The following is an 18562-nucleotide window of genomic DNA, read 5'->3' as shown; positions in this document are numbered from 1 at the left end:
AACTCTTCTACATACATACATACATACATACATACATAAATAAACAGATAGGTAAATTTACTATGTGTGCTTGTGTGTGCGTGGTGCGTGTGTGTGTGTGTGTGTGTGTATGTGTTGTGTGCGTGTGTGTGTTGCAAAATATTACAAACAAATTGTGTAATACTATGTAGGCACTACTATATGATATAGATTATAGAACATAAAAATTTCAAACTGTTAATGATTGGAGCAGTCATTAAGAGGAATGTTTGTACTTGAAACGTTGCCAGCATTTTTTATGTTTGTTTAATATTCGCGAAGTGAGAAATGAAGCACATTAACAATGTGAACCTTGTTTTGTAGGATGAAGACTTTTATTCCATCTTCTGCATCTTTCAGCAGTTGGAAGTGACCTGTCAAAATCAAATACATGTTCAGTTAAACCAAAACAACTCAATACAATTAGTATTTGCATTTTGAAATACCTAATTTCACAGACATCGTTTATTAACTTACCATAAATATTTAATACATTTGATTATTTAAAATACGTTGTATAATATAATTATTCATAACAGATATAAATTTCCATGATAAGTATGTAGATAAATAGATGAATTGTATATTTTATATATTTATAAAAATTATATATATATATATATATATAGAGAGAGAGAGAGAGAGAGAGAGGAGAAAGAGAGATATAGAAAGAGAAGAGAGAAAGAGAGAAAGAGAGAGAGAGAGGGAGAGCAGACTTAAGAAATAAATTCTATGTGGCAAATGTATTTATGTTATTTGATGTATTAGCTGAAATGTGTTTGATGGGTGATCCATCAGGAAAGTTTCATTAAACCAGCATGGCACAGCACTCAGTGGCGGATCTAAACTTTAACAGGGAGGAGAGCAAAAATTTTAAAATGTGTAAATTTTCACGAGAGGCCAAGATTTGTGGTAGTGTGGCTGGCGATCTTTTTTTTTGCTTATAACTTTCAATTTTTGGTCGACGATTCTTTTTCTGGCTTTTATTAAAAACTTCTCACAGCCCACCGGCCCACTAAATCTGCCACTGTTGGCACGTAATACATTAAAAATGTTCCATATGGTTCACTTTAGTTCGAGTTAGTCCTTTTAATCCAATTTTGATAAAAAATTCATGATAATGTTTTTATTTTTAATTAACGGCAATATAATAACAGAATTAATTGCGCCCCAGGCAATAAATTAATTCCGACAAGCAAGTGCTAACCATCAACATTCAAATGTGTTCGTCTATTTATGGAAATGTTTAAAACAAATGCAAACGTTAGAATCATTGCACTTAATTAGGTGTTTAAATATATAACTTTCTAGGATTTTTTTGCTTTTTATTACGTTTGAAGATCTCATTTGAACGTCAATCTACTCACATGGCTCATGATGGCATCAAATTACGACAAAAATCAACCGTCAAATTGAATGAGCATCGTTTTTCATAATTCGATTGATGACTTCAATCAGCCCTTCTCCTAACATGTTTTTTCTCACAAAACTATTTCCAACACATGCCGAACGCTCAAAATAGTAGATATATACAACGTACAATCTGGTATAAAAACAGCAGATGAAAATATACAAAGAAGTGGAAACGGTGTTTACTTTGGATTGTGAAGTACTGGAAAGCTTAAAAAAATAAGCAACCACTGTTCCATTGTTTATTACTATTGAAATGTTTTTATAAGTCGGTGAGATGAAGAAATAACATTAGAAGTTTGCAATTTGCTTGCACGCTTGTTACCGCCCACTCGTGAAACTTTTTTCTCAGTTTTCCAGAAACTTTTTTCTCAGTTCTCCATCTGGAGTGAAAATGGAACGCACACTAAATAAATTCATAATCACAAACAAGAATTTATTATTTTTAATTTAAAAAAATCTAAGTTAGAAAAAAAATGTTCATTAGTCCCTAGCCAATAACGTTTGTTTAAGTTGATTTAAGAAATGTTGCATAATATAATATTCTCCATATATGTATCTCAGAACTGGTATCCCGATTGAATATTGAATCCTATGTAGAACGTGTAAGGTGGTGTTCATCATATCAACGGCTTTCTCGTTTAATGTGATGCATCTACTTCGTTGTCTGATAAATTTGATAAAATGTTGTTAATCTGCTTCATGCTCTAACAGTTCTGTCGGAGCATAACTAGATATTTGGAGAATGTGGTATTACAAAAATAATATCTACATCTGTCGACATATCTCCACATCAACAACATTTAATAAATCTAAACAATCACCGCTTTCTTAAAAAATTGCAAAATAATTTTATATACAAAAATGTGCACCACGTAAATGTGATACAGGAAAAATTGAAGGAAGATAAACGAACAGCGGAAGAAAATTGGAAGAAGTTTTATATTACGTATGAGATGATAACATTGAAATTGAATTTATGAATGCAATATTTTGTCAAGAAACAGTTGTGGCAACGATAAGTTACCGTTTCTGTGACGTGCAGTCATATGTGTGCACGCACATGCTTCCCCTTCTTATTTGTGCAGATGTGAAACAACGTTTGGCAGGTGTGTGTGTGTGTGTGTGTGTGTGCGCGCGCGCGCTTTTCTGAACGTATTTGAGTTTGAGTTTCTTGTTTTGTTATTTGTGCGTCTATATGATGGATGTATCTATCTGTGTGTTGGTTTGCCTAAAGAGGTAGAAAGTTTTAACAGTCACATAAATAAACATGTGGGCTTGCAAAAAGGTTGGTGAGTCTGAATAAATGATGGATGTATTAATGTGCTCTACCAATATTTACTTATTTGTTTTACGAAATCTCTCGTTTTCCTATGTCTAACTTAACCTATTGTAAATTTGTATTCATTTATTGTTTTTTGTTATTAATGATTTTAAAATCCTCTGATGGACTTAGAAGGTTTGAAATTTTATCATTAAAACGTTCAAATCATTCTGCAGTTTGAACAAGTTGTATAAGAATAAGAGGGATTTGAAATAAAAATTGTATTGCTGCTAATGTTGTTTCTCCGCCGCTTAAATTTACAGATAACAACCAGGCAACAAAGTGATGGTTTCAAGCCAGTGAATTGCATCTAATGTTGCCTGCCTGGTGAATAAATTATTGGCGGTACTTGACGCAAACAGAAAGATGCAAATGCTTACATATTTATATCTAGACACGTATCTAGACATGTATTTTCGTGGTGAATCTGTATTAGTATTTAAGTTGCTCATGTGTATGTATGTATAGGTTATATAATTAATTACATACGAATGCTCTAATTATGATAAGTATCGTCATCATCATTATTGACGAGACTAAATATTTGTCGTTGATGTAGTTGCGACTGTTGCAGCATGTTGTCAAAACATTATTATCATCATTCTCTTTGAGCACGTAAATGTATGTACAATTTTTCAAATAATTTAAAAATATATACTGTGCATGTGTGTATGTTTTTTTAGAATGTATGTTTGTGTGCGAGTGTGTGTGTGTTGTGTGTTTGCTGCTGTTGTTGCACAATCAATTTTAGTATAATTGCAGCTTGTTTACATAAAACTCTTCATGATAATAAATGCTTCTATCCGTGGTATGGTCGGAAGAAATCACGTCTAGAAGATTTTAAACTACATATTTGCATGCGTCAGGAAGGCAAGTTTGTGAATTAATAATCTTATCAACTATTAGTTTTTAGCTATTCATTGACTTATATCACACTTGGGTGTAGTAAAACATTGGCTCTTGAACTTACAAACATACATGATATTTTATATACTGACTTGCCTCTTGACGGAGCCAATCCATTTCCATTATATTCACAGTTATCGTCATTGCTGTCCTCATCATTATTGTCGTTGTCGTCGTCAACAAAATTGTTGTTGTCATCAACAAAATCGTTGTTGTAATCATCATTGTCGTCGCCATAATTGTTGTTGTCGTTGAAGTCCTGATGTAGAGCAGCACTTCGGTCTGCACGGTGTTGTTGTTGTTGTTGCTGTTGTTGTTGTTGAGTTGTTTCATCTTCATCGCCAGCTTCGCTTAGCTGTCGCCTTAATTTATCATTACCGATCTTTCTAACGTTATTATTTTTCCACTTTTTGTTCTTCAACTTCGCATCAACGTTCTTGTAAGAATCACGAGGAGGCTCGGAAATGTCGGAATCGTCGCTTTCATCCATCTCATCTCTATCTACATTTGTGATTTTATTGCTATTCAAATCGTTGGTTAAGTTAAAAATACCGTTCGCATTGGAATCATGACGTGTTTGATGGGGACCGGCTTGAGACGCCGTATGAGTAGATGTGTGGCGCAAATTTTTATTTTTGATCACATTGGTGTCGTTGCTTATTGTTTCGTTGTTGTTTTTCCGAATACGATCTCCACGCTTGTGGGCAGACGTTTTGAATCTCACCGAACTTCTTTTACTGGAAGCTAATGAGGAACTTTCAACTTTGTTCCGCGTGTTAGAAGGTGCGTGCTTTGCGGTTGGGGTGATGACATCTGAAAAGTTTACTCTGTGTTGGCGAGTGTGTGCACATTTATCTGAGATGGTGTTGTGAATGGTATTTGTTCTGTTGTTCAAATTAATCCAACCATTAGCGGCTCTAATTTCTTTCTTGTAAGTAGAAAGTTGAGGACGAGAATGTTCAATGGACCTGAGGAGGTCCTCAGAGGTCGGTGAAATGTTCCCGCCGTCACCATCGATGATGTAAATGTTCGTGCTGTCCTTCTTGTTCGTTATCTCCCAGAAACGTTTCTCATTGTATGTGGCAAATCCTGCCATGTCACGAACAGAAATTAGTTGCTAACGTCAAATTAAACGGTCGAACATTACGAATAAGGGAGCCATTCAGCAATGCAACACAGCCCGGCAATGCAAAGCACGGAACGAAATGCTGAAAGCTGGGAGAGAACTAACTGGACCAAATGATGATTAATCGTTGGAATAACGTATTACACTCTTGAAAATGACCGGAAAACTTTTTACATATGGCTGTTGAGTTAAAATGAATATCTAATCCTACATCCTCATCTAACAAATTCAATTTACGAGACAATAAAACGTTTATGAAGCTGCACTTAATTGACAATTAACTAACCTTATTAAACACTCCTAATTTTAATTAAACTTCGAAACCGCACAAAAACAACCGAACGTTCTCAAATGTTTGAAGGTTTCTTTCCGTCAAACGAATTTAACAAAAATCAGCATTAAAATTAAATATAGATTTGATATCCGTCAGTTTCACATTTCCTCATAAAACTTTCTTCATTACTTACATTATGTTGTTCAATGAAATATTTAGAAACACAACTGTTGTATTGATGTTAAACGATGTAAACATCCGTTAAAAACGTCTTAAGCATATGAAATACATTATACTAGCACGCTTGCCGGTCTCGAGATGTTTGTTATATGTTACGCGCTTGTAATGCATTATTATGTATATCCTATAATACGTTAAGTTTAACCATTTGCATCAGACAACACCAATTATATATTTCAATATTATTATGTTAATTTCTAAATTAAGTGAATTTGTAAAATGTTGACGTAACTACAACAGTCAACACAGGCAGGTGGCGTTCATACAGCGCCATCTCAATCAACTTTGCACGTCTTCTTGCATACGCAAGAGGTAAGTTATCAATAAATAAAATGCAAATCAATAGTAAATAATTTGAGCTTCACGCCGATCGAATACGATTCAGTCATCACATGGTAGGTCACAACGTAACAACGACAGCGAACCAAAAAAAAGTTAATTTGAAACTAATAAATTAAAACAAATAATATATTTAAAATTAAAACGATTCTGCATTGCCTGGTCAGCAAAGCTTCTATTAATATTCCCTTGCAAACAACAACTTTCAGTTCTAACGAAAAAAATAAATTTTTCCTCCAACCAACGATGTCCAACTGAACAGCAATTTAAAAAAACCGGCTTCCCCTGGCGTAAGCACTAGAGATGCACCGAATAGTGATTTTGGCTAAAGGCCGAATAGTTGATCCACCATTTGGCCGAAGCCGAAGACTAATAAAAACATAATCATGAAAAAAATTTAGTTTTTTTCAAAATGGAAAACAAGCTCTAGAAAAATCAGTAGGCGATTTATGGCAATCCAACAGTTCTTAATAGGGATAATATTGAAATTCTTGTTTAAATTCAAATGTTTTATGAGGGCAAAAATAAATTTCACGCTAATAATATTGAACAATCATTGTTTTAGATCCCAAAAAAGAAAAAGAGGCCTTAGTCGAATGCTAAATTTTGACCAAATGTTTGACCAGGTGAACCTTCGGTGCGTTTCTATTAAAAATTCACATCTCCTACATCTGCAATTTTTATGGCATTTGGTTCACGTCGTCTTTCCTTTATTCAGTGTTTGAATTTCAAAAGAATAATTGAGATTTAGTTGGATGAGCTAAACAACGAAACTGAAACTTTTTAATTAATCGACTGTTTTTTGAGTAATTTTAATTTTAAAAGTCGAGAAAATAAAATATCAACAATGTACGAAAACGCATTCCGATGACCGATGAAAATGTGAAAACGAATATATTATAAATATATAAATTATTATTATATATAATATAAATAAATATATATACATATATATATATATATATATATATATATATATATATATATATATATATATACATGATATATAATATAAATATCATGAAAATATTCACTGAAAGAATTCATCGAAATGAATAAATTTACAAACAACTTCTGAATAAATGAATGAACGAGATAGGTAAAAATTTGGTTACAAATGAAACGATGTTTTCAAAATGCATGCACTCGGCTAAGAAATGTTAGTAAAAGATTTTCTCTTTGAAATGAAACAGTTAGTGATGGATTGGGCTATGGATGTTCCATCCATCAGTCGAGAAAGAATATGTCGTTGAAGAAGGTGGCGCACAATTTGTTCACTTCCTCTACATGAGAAAGGCAGGGTTATTTTAAATTATTACTAACTATAATAATAATAATAATAATTATTATTATTATTATTATTATTATTATTATTTATAATGTATTCAACCAAAATTTTTTCTCCTATTAATGTTTTCAATAACACCTTTTCAGTTTTTCACTCAAACAAAAAATTGTTTAACTTTTATTTGAATACCGAAAACAAGACTGAGTAATTGAAAACTATCATGATTAGAAAGGGGATTAACAAACGTTATCATAACAAAAAAAAGATAATTAAGATAAGTTGTGGCAAATAAATCGGAACATAATAGAGCAGTTAAAAACCAAATTCAAAATGATGAATAAATGAGAAATAAAAAAAAATTATGACATTTGAAAAACAATCACATTGCACTCAAAATTAAAAACTAAACTGAAATAGGAAATGGAATAAATAATTATAAAAAATCGCAGTCATTAATGTAAGAAAGAATATCACCATTGATGTCGATGAGGTTGGCGTTCTTCTGGTTGACGATGACGTAGACCTCCCGCTGGTCTGACCTCTTGCCAACCACCCAACAGTCGTTTGCAATCTTCACTACTGTCTCACAATCTTCAACCGTCTCTGAGGCACTGCGTATCACGATGCATTTTTACTAGACAGTATGCTTATTGCAAATAACAAATGGCAGAAGCCGAATGTAAAATTTCAGCAGGATATTGAGCCAGAAAGAATATTCGGTACATCTCTAGTTAATAGCATCCAAGGCCACCATGTTCATATGCAATAATAGCATAATAATCGTGTGCATAGTTGGCAGCCATTATCATCGTAATTCTCTTCATCATAATCTTTCGTGCTCTTAAGTGCATATACGACCGAAAGTACGTTAGCGCAAAATAAAGACTGTAACACGGAAAAATTCAATTTTTCAATTTGTACCTCACCCGCTATTAAGACAATTATGCCAACCTCTTAGCAGATTATAAAAACAGGAACAAAACTACAAATTTACAAAACGGAGAGATGTGAGAAGAAGTGTTGAACCTGTTGATGTCGAGGTTGATGGCAGAGACGAGCCTCATGACGTCAGGACTGACATTCAACACGACGCCATCCCACGAATGCATGCAACTCTTCTGAGCCAGGTTGGCTTTGTTGAAGTACACGTACTTTATGCTGGCTTCCGTGGGGGCACTGCAAGGTTATGATGATGACGACGACGACGATGATGATGAGTGGTGTCGGTAGTGATGATGATTGGGGTAACCATGGTGGTGGTGATCATAAAGTTCTTGCTGATGATGAAATACTAAGAGACAAGAATGAAAGATGCATTCGTAGAGTGAAAAGCCGTGTGGAGGAGGATGCACGGGAAACATTTTTAAATGAAATCGATTTTTATCCTATAACATGTTGTAGAGAAGAACATGAAACACAACGAAAACACAGTTTCATGGCTCTAAAAAAGTTCCAAACAAATTTGAGTCACTGTGAAGAGAAGAGGAGGAACAAAATTTGAAAAGACAAGATCCGGAAGACACATAAGAGAACTAAGAAAGAGACAGACTAGAACAAGTCAAGCACAAGATGGCACGCTCTCGTTAACTTGAATCGGGATGGAAATTAAATAAAAAAAATGAGAGAAAAAACTTCAGAAGCATTGGAAGGAAAGGATGACAAAACGATGACTGGAGATGAAACCGTAGCAGGATGGGATGATGATGAGTGATGGCGATGGTGACAAAAACATTGATTGATATAATTATTCAGAAAAGAAATCGTTAATAAACTCGTTAGATGAAACATGACGGAAATTTATCAAACCCGACGAGTCGTTTAATTTTGTACTGGGCAAACTCGTTGGCCAACTCTTCCATGTTGTCGTGGAAGTAGCGGTCCAGTCTAACAAAGAGTTCGAAGGGGGGAGTAACATTGCCTGAACAGATTTCAACGAAATATTTTTATGTTATCGTGGTGTCATCAATATTCCAGTTCATTTACAATTGCTTAACCAATAGAACTAGTCATGTGATGTAGATGAAACACGAACGCTGTTTTAGTACAAACTGCATGAATAATAAGCTTGAACATGCAATTAAACAGAGAATCAAATGTATGAAATGTATCCTACTGTCCAGATTAAACAGCTAGTATCACCTTAGCCGCAAATGTAATATTTCCTTAAACTGAGCCTGAGAAATGCCAAGACGTAATAAATTTCTAAACTGAATCGAAAAATGATAATGACCATCAATGAATAGACAGATAACTGCGTCGTAGATTTTGTAGACTGCAAGGTTGCACAACAGGGTACCATTTGACAGGTGAACCTGAGGCATCTGGCCGAGGTCGTGGTTGTTGCTGATGTCAGGTGGGCCCAAAATGAACCTTGTAAAAAATTAAATAAATAGATTATCAAATTGCATCGGAATGGCGGTATTTGAAGAAGCAAATTGTGAAGAATTACATTAAACAACAAAAATTCATTTTATTAATGCTCATGCACAACAACAACAACTAGATCATTAAAAACATCTACCGCCACACGGAGATGAACGTGAGGGAAGAAGTGCCGATGTGAAGAGTTCAAAAAGCATTTATCTTAACAATAGCACCTTCTAAGTTGTGAAGTTTGTAAAAATTAAATCTCACACCCATAAAGTATCAGTAGTTAGTTCGTCAAATTAAAAAAAGCAACGCCCATTAATAGCTAAAGAGCTGGAAACGTAAAAAAACTGTCAAGGCGGTGACCTTCTTAGCCGTAAATTGAACATTAATTTCACCATAAATTTTTTTTAAATCTCAACATCCATCACATGAAAGACACACAACTAACTTTCCCACCCTCAAGCCAGGTTTGGTGGTGGTGGTTGATGATGATGTTGATGATGACGACGACGACGTTGTGGATGGAGCAGCTGTGTAAGGATGAAAATCTTGCTCCATGACAGCAGGGTACAAGCTGGTGACCAGGAAATGGTACAGGGTTTTCATGTCATCCTGCTCAATACCAGTCCTGTGAAGAACAGCAACTTCTAGCCATTATATCAATTTATAAACAAAATGCATTGATGCAATGAAATGTGAAACAATCTATCATCACAATTCATTAAATATAGACAGTATATGGGATATCTGTTTAATTAAATTGAAAAATGTCTTACTTATTTAATAACATTGCGTCATAAATTTATTTTAATATTGTTTTTAGTTCTAAACAGTATCACAGCTCTCACAAGATGCACATTGTGAGAGCTAATGAATTGCAGGTGACTACATCACAAAACACAAATGAAGGCAGAAATATTTAAAAATTCATTTAAATATGTATAAAACAGCAGGCAAGATTATCATGAAAACCGACCAAACAAGTCGTGAGTTGTACAGAATCACAGTATGCTTCAGTTCCTTCACTTCATATTCCAGCCTGTTGACCAAGCTGAGGGTCTTCAAGTAGACGCATCTGTCAAGGGGCAGGTAGTGGATGCCTCCAAACACATCCAGGATGTCTGACTGGTTCAGTCTCAACGTTGGAAGGTACTGTTCGGTGGTTTGGTAGGTTGCATGTTTATGCACCAATTCAATGGGCCAACATATTTTTAGAAAATCATCATGTAACATCTCTTTGCATTATCAAAATATCTTGAAGAAACCTTGTTGAAGAAATGTTCCAACCTATCCTTCAATGCTTCCATGTCAGAGTGACTCAGGATTCGTGAAATGGAACCATTGAACAACTGAATTCATAAATAATCAAAACAACATCAGCCAAATAAAACTGGACACAATAAAATATCAAAATCAATTAACAACTAACATTTCAAACGGAGAGCTATGTTGGACACATTTCATAATAAATGAGAAATAAAAGAAGACACCTACCTTGAACATGCTGTATGATTTTTCGAGAACTGCTTGGTACGTTTTGTCTATGACGTGGTCATCCATATATTCTATTTTTACACCATTTTCCGTTATTTTTTGTATCGTTGGAATGCTTATTGTCTGTTGAATGAAAAAATTTATATTTTTTAAATTATCTTAAATAAAAATACTCATCTTAAAATTCAATTAAAAAGTAATTTGATTGGATTGGTTGCATATTCACATATCACATATCTATTCCTGGCTCTCTTCAGCAAAAAACAAGTTTGAGGAAAAAAAACACAAACAGAAGAGTAGTTGAAAACCAGAAAGCTTGGATGGGACCATATGCAGCATCTTACTGAAGCTGAACAAGATGGCACAGACCTGCATGGCTGTGATTGGATCTGAATACTAAAAAATCTCCATCTACGAAATGCCAGAGTGTGCAAATTTGAACACAAGTGCCACTGGAGCTATGCATAAAAGGTTCCATTGTAAATATTTTCTATATTATTTTTGCTGAAATGAATTTGATCAGCTATGTTTGCTTGATACATCAAGAACCTGAAACAACCAACACCAATGTAATAAAATGGAATAAGTGAAGATTGAACTATAGCAAAACCTTAATAAAATTATATTATACATTATATCTCATTAATTTTTAAATTATTTATCAGTATAGCTAAGAAGAAATGTTATAAAATAAACTTTTCAAAGTGATGGTGTTATAAAGAGTAATGGAAGTTAGACACAAATCAAAGCCATGCAAAATGAAATCTGAAAACCACAATTTCTGAATGAAAATTATTAAAAAATGCTAACCATTACAATCCAGAAATCATTTTCTGGTCTGAAGTACAACTGTCGCGTTTTTTGAGTATGTAGGCTTTCACATGGTGACTCTGTAAATGTCCTTGTCAACCAAGACAATATGGTTATTATATTTTCAATAAAATTTATCACAGTAATTTGTAAACACAAATCTAGAAAATTATTAAAAAACTTAATGACAAAGTAGCATTTTTATGATATGAAGTTTAAATTACTTGTTTAGAGTTTTAGTAAAAATTAGAGAGCCCATTATCATTATAATTTAGAATTAATTGTCAGAATTTTGAAAAAATTCTGAGCATTATATGTAAATATTGAACTATTATCATGTACATTTTCTTCCACAAACAGCTTTAAAAAAATTTCTATTTTATAAATATGGTTGCCAATTGAACTTACTCCATAAATCTGATGATGGCTTCAGAAAGGCCGATAACTTTGATTTTGGCATCTAAAGAAGTGGATGAAGGATGAAAGTACAACAGTTTCTTATGTTCCTTTTAAACAAAATTGTAACAAAACAATACAATTAATAATTTTAATTAATTTAATTGTAATAATTAATAAAAAAAATTAAATATTAAAATTAACTAAACTAAAATAATTTATTTTAGCACAACATATTAAGATTTAAAAAAATTAAAAATTTAAATGTGACAAAACTTAAATTAAAGTTCTTTATTATTATATATTAAATTAATTGAAATAATAAAAATAAAAAATGAATTACCTCGCCCTCTTTCCTGCCCAGCAAAGGATTGAAGACAAAAAAATTTAAAAGCGATATTTCAGACGACTTGTGATGATGGTTCGCCATCGTTACCCTCCGATTGTTCACTTTTTTGTAAAAAATTCAAATGAATAATTTCACATTTGTGATGATAGGTCGAACAGAATTAAATTTTCAAACTTCGACCCAACTTCTCAGCGATCATCTGTTTAATTCTGCTTACATTTGACTTTAGCACACAGATCACAATTCGATAATTTAAATTTGACGACTGCCTCATTTTATTCATAAAATCACAACCATATACTTAAAATACTGACCAGAACTGACTGGCCATAAAGTTTGTAGCACAATGACAAATTCAGACAAAATATGTTACAAAATTTATGTACGTGGTGTTTGCGATAACTTTTGGCTTTTATGTACACCAACACCCATTGAATTATATAATTCCATGCCAACACCACAATCCTTTGTTCATTTATTTGGCTGGCGGCATGTCTTCGGTCTTCAGCATTTCACTGTCAGTTATCAGTGGCTGCCCATGGAATAAAACGCTTTGAAAATACGTATTAGAATGGTTCATTTGACTATATTCTAAATTGAATATATTAAATTTTGTCGATCTCATCCAGAACTACAATAATAACTAAGGCTAAGGCAACAAAATTTCATCAACGTTTTAAAATTTAAGGTCTTTTTAATTTTGTTAATTCCCACTATATGACTAGTAATCAATAAAAAACAATTTTTCAGTTTGGGAATAATTGAAAAGTGAAATAGACTGGATAACGAAACTACGAAACTACTGAGGTTACTAAAACACAGGTATTTAAGATCAACCTAGATCAAATGAAATTCAAAAGATTGAAAACTGAAAAATCAAAGTGGTTCTCACATAAATATTTTCTAAATCACTCTGAATTTACTGTTACCCTATCTTATCCAATGGGCAACAGTGGTTGTGTGCATTACTCTGAAATTTATGTTGGAATTGCCCCATCATGTGTTTTAGTGTGTGCGTGTGTGCGCGTGCGTGTGAGTGTGTGAGCGTGTGCGTGCGTTTGTAGTTAATGTAAGTGATATGTGACCAATGTACATTTAAATATAAAACACATAAGCGAGTATGAAGAGCTAGCTGGCTTACGACTGCAGTCCATATAAAAATGCCTGGATAGAAATAAATATCCAATGTTAGACAATAAATTTTAGATGAGTTCGAATACACACATCTTTTGTACGTACATTTAAAAATCATTTTTTTAATTTTGGATGACAAGCGTTTACAATAATAAAAACAAATTGAGCAAGATGCGACAAAGAAACTCAGAACCTTACATCAACTGTTGGTCTGCTGAAATTGGAGGTGTACTCATTAAAGTAACTAAGGGATTTCATATGAGATTTTAATTCTTGTATATCATTATTAGTATCATTCTCTCTAAGATATTCCTCAGAGGCTATTTTATTTTATTTTAGAGACTATTTTATTTTATTTTAGAGGCTATTTTACACTAATTGTTTTTATGGATAGAAATATAATATTTTTGCAAAACATAATTTTAGAACAACTTCATTACAAATTCGTTAATTGTTTTTGCCTTCATTCGGCAAATCACGTTAATCAATCCATGTGACATGATATTTTAGAAAAAATGTTATCGTTCCTGTTTACCTACTTACGAAAGTTAGAGGGAGTTATAAATAAATGAATAACTTACATTGTCAATGTCTCCATAATTTATTTCCAAGGTAAACTACATAGAAAAATATGCAGAGTTTGAGCCGAAATGCGACGCTGAGTTGGATCAGCCAAGAAGTCGTTTCTCCAACTCAGTTCTTCCAGGTCAGTGCTATAAAAGACTGCTTACACATTCAACAATTTTTTGCTTACTTCTATGTTTAATAAATTATTTTGAAATTATACCGAATAAACTTTTCAAATGTAAACTTCCATCAACATATTCCAATATTTTTAGTTTTGTTACAACGGAAATAAAATTATTGCAAATAAGAGTTCACCGGAAAAATTTTCAAAATAATTGCGAAAAACAAAGGAAATAATTTTATGACTAATCTGAATATGAATTATTTAAACAAAATTCATGTGCCCAAACACTTCTGCACGCTTAAATTGTACTCACAAATGATCGCATCACGTTCGTTCATGAACGGAGCATCATACGCTCGTCTTGTTTTCAAGTTTGTAGTAACAGCAATTTTAATTGTTTATCTGATTGTTCTATTTGTTCGTTTGTTTGTTTGTACTAACTGGACCTCGCTGACGGAATGATGAGCCTGAACCATGGTTCGACCAAATTATCATTATTGCTCATGCTATCATGTGATTTCATTCTTACATTAATTAAATATACAATGTTCGTTTCTGTTGTAATAAAATTATCCTATTTCCAAATAATTATGATTACATTTTTTTAATAACGTAAAAAATATTCATTTTCAATCATCATATAATAATAAAACTATTATAACTAAAAACATAAGAATGATGTTTCATAATTAGATAAGCTCTTCTTTTTATCGTTATACCAAGTTAGACCTATTATTTTGGTACTATACAATATGCATATATGATACACGTAGAATATTTTCTTATTTTTGATCAATTGAAACAATGCGATGTTTCCTTTCCAAAAATAAAAATAGTTTGTAGGTCATGGACGAGGATGTTCAAAAGTATCACGTGATGGTCACGTGATAATTGACCTCCTCAACAATTTAATATCGATAGCTGCGTTGTTGATAAATTTTGGATAACTTTGGTTCTAAATTCGAATATTTTAAGGTTTCTTCATACAATATGGCGTCGTTTCTTTAACAATGGTTTCATTATTCAGAACAACAGAGTGTTTAGAATGTTGAAGCACTTTTAATACATATTTTATTCTTATATTTTGGTTCATGATTTTTAAATTAAAGAGGAAAATATTAAACATTTTTTATAAAATTGACTAAACTTAAAACTTGAAAAAATAATACTTGGTGCGGTTCACCATTGCGATAGACTAAAATTTAATAAGAAAAAGGTTTAAATCGTTTGAATCGACAAATTTTTAAGCAAAGCCATGATATCAACAGATAATTATCATGAACATGTAAATAATTTTTATACCGCAATTAATAAACACTTTAATTTTTTACTGGATTGCTTTTGATTAAGTCAGATATGAATTCATTTAACAATGGTCAATTTATTTTCTAATATGCGGTATTAACTCGTTTGTTTTATAGTTTGACATTAATTTCTTAAACTCTTCTAAATAGGTCATTTTGTTTCAACTCATTTAAAACGATACTTATTTTGTGATTGGATCAATTATTTAACAAAATTAAAATCTTCATTGAAAATCATTGAAAAATCATTCATTGAATTGAAAATAAAATACTGAAAATGAAACCTCTTCCTATATGTTGATTGTTGACAGATGTTGTGTGCACGGGGACGATAATTTCCATGCACCCATCACTTTTACGTGAGCCAGCTGGTGGACTGCAACGTCAGCAAGTAAATCAGCCGGAACTTCACCGACCTCTGCAACCTGGCGATCGATGCGTTCTTTATTTTTCAAAAGAGTTCCAGCTACTCACTAGAAACGAGTAAATTATTTTTATTCACCAATTTAACTTTGCTATAAAATTTCATCAATGTGAATAATTTAAACCCGACAACTGTTTCCTTAGTTAATTTCTACAGCTCCTATAAACATTTTAATTTAGTAATAATATTCATTTGTTCATTATATTTATGGTGTTAAACTATTGAAATGGGATTTATTTGATACTACAGTATGTAATTTTCAAATGTCTATCATGTTTTAAGAAGTATTTAATTTGGAAAAAATAATTTACACCTATAGATTGCCAGAATTTATGCAAATACATGACACTGGCAGTCTCATCAGAGCACCTTCATCACTCAGCGATGAAACAGTTGCCAGAATGACTCGGGAGATGTTTTTTTGTTACACTGCATTCAAGCAAATGCATGCCAGGGCCAGTGAAGTAATGCAGATCTATCGGGGTTTTCAAATTAATTTCTACTTTTTTCAAACTAAAAATCCGAAACGACTTGCAAATTATTTTTGGTATAAAATGTTATTAATGATGAAATGTTTGTTGCAGTGGTGAATATTCTGATAGTTGGGTGTGCAGACGTTGGACTGATGACGCTGAGAATGTTGCTTGAAAGCGAGGACATCAAAGAGCGCAGTAGAATTGCATACGCCGATGCTGATGTCTGGTCCATCAATATGACTTGTTTTTATTTTGCTTCCTTTTCTATTTCTAAGATTGAACTAAAAATAAAATTTTAATTTGGCTTTCGATTCTCACTCTTATTTTCTTGAAATTTTTGTTCTATTCTAAAAATTAACTACCAAAAATTTTTTTCATCAGGCGAACAATGTTGATTCAGCTAGAAAAATGGGCTGTCGTCATTTCTTGTTTTGGAAAAACGAAAGTAAGTATGCGCTAACATAAATATGCATGTAAAATTATTCTTCAATATTATGTTACAATTTTATTTTCAAGCCTTTCATTGAAAACTTTTGTTTTAATTTTATAGATTAAAATTTTTTTAAATTGAAACTAAACTTGAAAACATAATTTTAAGACTACGAACCTGACATATTACGAGACACGCTTCATGAAATGCCAAAAGGAGCAGACATTATAATTGATTTCGTTTCATCTTACCGAAGTCTTTCAAGATCACTTCAACTCTTAAATAAGGTTTAATATAACATTAAATGAATAATTATAGTTTAATTAATGAAATGTATTAGTTATAAGAGTTGTTATATAAGCAAAACAAATTCATTCAGGGGGGCACAATGTTTCTGGCTGCTAACACAACATTTCTGTCAGCAATCTGCATTGATGCGATCTTTCGCAATAATATTTTAATGGTGCCCATAACTCTCGGATCAAGAAAGTTGATGACGGAATTTCTAAATCAGTCACCCAGCTGGAGCAGCATTGCGAACTTTCAAGTCAAATAACTGGTAATAATAACAAGTAAAATTGAAAGTCGTCTAGTAGAGTCATTTAAAAATGTACAACTTTAAATTTGAAAAAGAAAAATCAGGCTAAGAAAATGAAATTGAACAATTTGTTGATATAAAAAACATATCACGTATTAACTGTAAAATTTGTGTCGATTTTTTTAAAATTAGATTTTATGTAACAAAGTTTTTAAAAAAAGAGAAAAATAGTTGTTACAATCACATGTTAAATAAAATATATGGTTCAATCAATCAGTCAATCAATCAATCAATCAATCAATCAATCAATCAATCAATTAGCTGATAAAGGGCTATTTCCGCGATGTTCAACAGCGCTCCTCAATGAATTTTGCAAACAGATGGGTCTTGAGATCCGCTCTGAACTTCGTAAGTAATAGAGAAGTAGGTAGAGAGTTCCAGAGTAAAGGGCTAGAAAAAGCAAATGCAGATTTAGCAAAAGAGTGCTTAACACGAATTAATAAAAAGTGAGAACAAGCAGACGATCGTAAACCAGGGCGTTTAGGTTCAATTAATAACTGATAAGTATTTAGGAAATAATTTAGATTGAGACTTATACATAAATGTGCAAATTTTAAAAATTATTCTGTATTTCATAGGTAGCCAGTGCAAGAGAACAAGATATGGAGATATATAAGAAAAGGAGCACGAGCAAATAGACGAGCAGCAGAGTTAAAAGCTTTGCTTATAAGATAAAATGTAGAATCAGGAAGAGTGCGAGTTACAATAATCAATTCTAGATAAAACTAACGAATTAACAAAAAGGAGAAGAGTAGGATTATTAAGAAAAGGCAAAAATTTTTTATTCTACGTAGATGAAAAAAAGAACTTCTAGCAGCGCTATTAATCTGAGAAGAAAGAGACACACTAGAATCAAAGATAAAGCATAGACTACAAAACTTGTGAGAAACAAGGTAAGAGGGGGCTACAATAAATAAAGATTGCAATTTGAATTGTTTATTTATTGGAGGTTTTGCGTGTGCCGAAAATTTCAATTATTTGGTTATGAAAACAAATTGGTGAATATTTTTGCTTCATTGCAGACAATTTTTAACAATTTAGTGTCCAAACCATAATTAAATATCGTTCTTCTGAAGGCCCTTTTTTGCAAGGCCCCGATACAGTAGCCTTTGCCTTGTCTCAAATCCAGTCCAGTTCTAAATAATTGAATATTTCAAACAT

At 32.4% G+C, this 18562-nt stretch overlaps 3 protein-coding genes across 3 annotated transcripts; 1 reads left to right on the top strand and 2 right to left on the bottom strand.

Annotated features, from left to right (window-relative positions):
* Positions 1-1690: 1690 nt before the first annotated feature.
* On the bottom strand, positions 1691-4754 carry HELRODRAFT_167995 (hypothetical protein; the record flags this gene model as incomplete). Its single annotated transcript, XM_009013702.1, has 2 exons — positions 1691-1811; positions 3751-4754. The coding sequence occupies 2 exons, from the start codon at positions 4752-4754 to the stop codon at positions 1691-1693; spliced, it is 1125 nt and encodes a 374-aa protein (XP_009011950.1).
* Positions 4755-6039: 1285 nt separating this feature from the next.
* On the bottom strand, positions 6040-12539 carry HELRODRAFT_185317 (hypothetical protein). Its single transcript, XM_009013701.1, has 13 exons — positions 12339-12539; positions 12008-12105; positions 11600-11690; positions 10790-10912; positions 10561-10644; positions 10272-10447; positions 9744-9923; positions 9156-9295; positions 8732-8843; positions 7952-8101; positions 7400-7536; positions 6585-6920; positions 6040-6563 (listed from the first exon to the last, which is right to left on the bottom strand). The coding sequence occupies exons 1-12, from the start codon at positions 12423-12425 to the stop codon at positions 6865-6867; spliced, it is 1434 nt and encodes a 477-aa protein (XP_009011949.1). The 5' UTR covers positions 12426-12539; the 3' UTR covers positions 6040-6563; positions 6585-6864.
* A 1056-nt stretch (positions 12540-13595) lies between these two features.
* Positions 13596-17569, top strand: HELRODRAFT_190387 (hypothetical protein). The gene is made up of 8 exons (XM_009013700.1): positions 13596-13718; positions 14091-14184; positions 15785-15956; positions 16217-16380; positions 16482-16594; positions 16755-16818; positions 16972-17090; positions 17183-17569. The coding sequence occupies exons 1-8, from the start codon at positions 13611-13613 to the stop codon at positions 17357-17359; spliced, it is 1011 nt and encodes a 336-aa protein (XP_009011948.1). The 5' UTR covers positions 13596-13610; the 3' UTR covers positions 17360-17569.
* The last annotated feature ends 993 nt before the right edge of the window (positions 17570-18562 follow it).

This window comes from Helobdella robusta (assembly GCF_000326865.2).
Source record: "Helobdella robusta unplaced genomic scaffold HELROscaffold_12, whole genome shotgun sequence".
Classification (NCBI taxonomy): domain Eukaryota; kingdom Metazoa; phylum Annelida; class Clitellata; order Rhynchobdellida; family Glossiphoniidae; genus Helobdella; species Helobdella robusta.
The sequence above is the reverse complement of the archived record's forward strand: the minus strand, read 5'-3'. Positions and strand labels throughout refer to the sequence as shown.

Coding starts and splice junctions, on each gene's coding strand:
- HELRODRAFT_185317 (XM_009013701.1), bottom strand. CDS start 12,425: ATGGCGAACCATCATCACAAGTCGTCTGAAATATCGCTTTTAAATTTT. Junction 11,691..12,007: donor GCCATCATCAGATTTATGGA/GTAAGTTCAATT, acceptor TTGGTTGACAAG/GACATTTACAGAGTCACCAT. Junction 7,537..7,951: donor ATCAACCTCGACATCAACAG/GTTCAACACTTC, acceptor CGTGATACGCAG/TGCCTCAGAGACGGTTGAAG.
- HELRODRAFT_190387 (XM_009013700.1), top strand. CDS start 13,611: ATGACAAGCGTTTACAATAATAAAAACAAATTGAGCAAGATGCGACAA. Junction 13,719..14,090: donor TTGGAGGTGTACTCATTAAA/GTAACTAAGGGA, acceptor TTTATTTCCAAG/GTAAACTACATAGAAAAATA. Junction 14,185..15,784: donor CTCCAACTCAGTTCTTCCAG/GTCAGTGCTATA, acceptor GATTGTTGACAG/ATGTTGTGTGCACGGGGACG.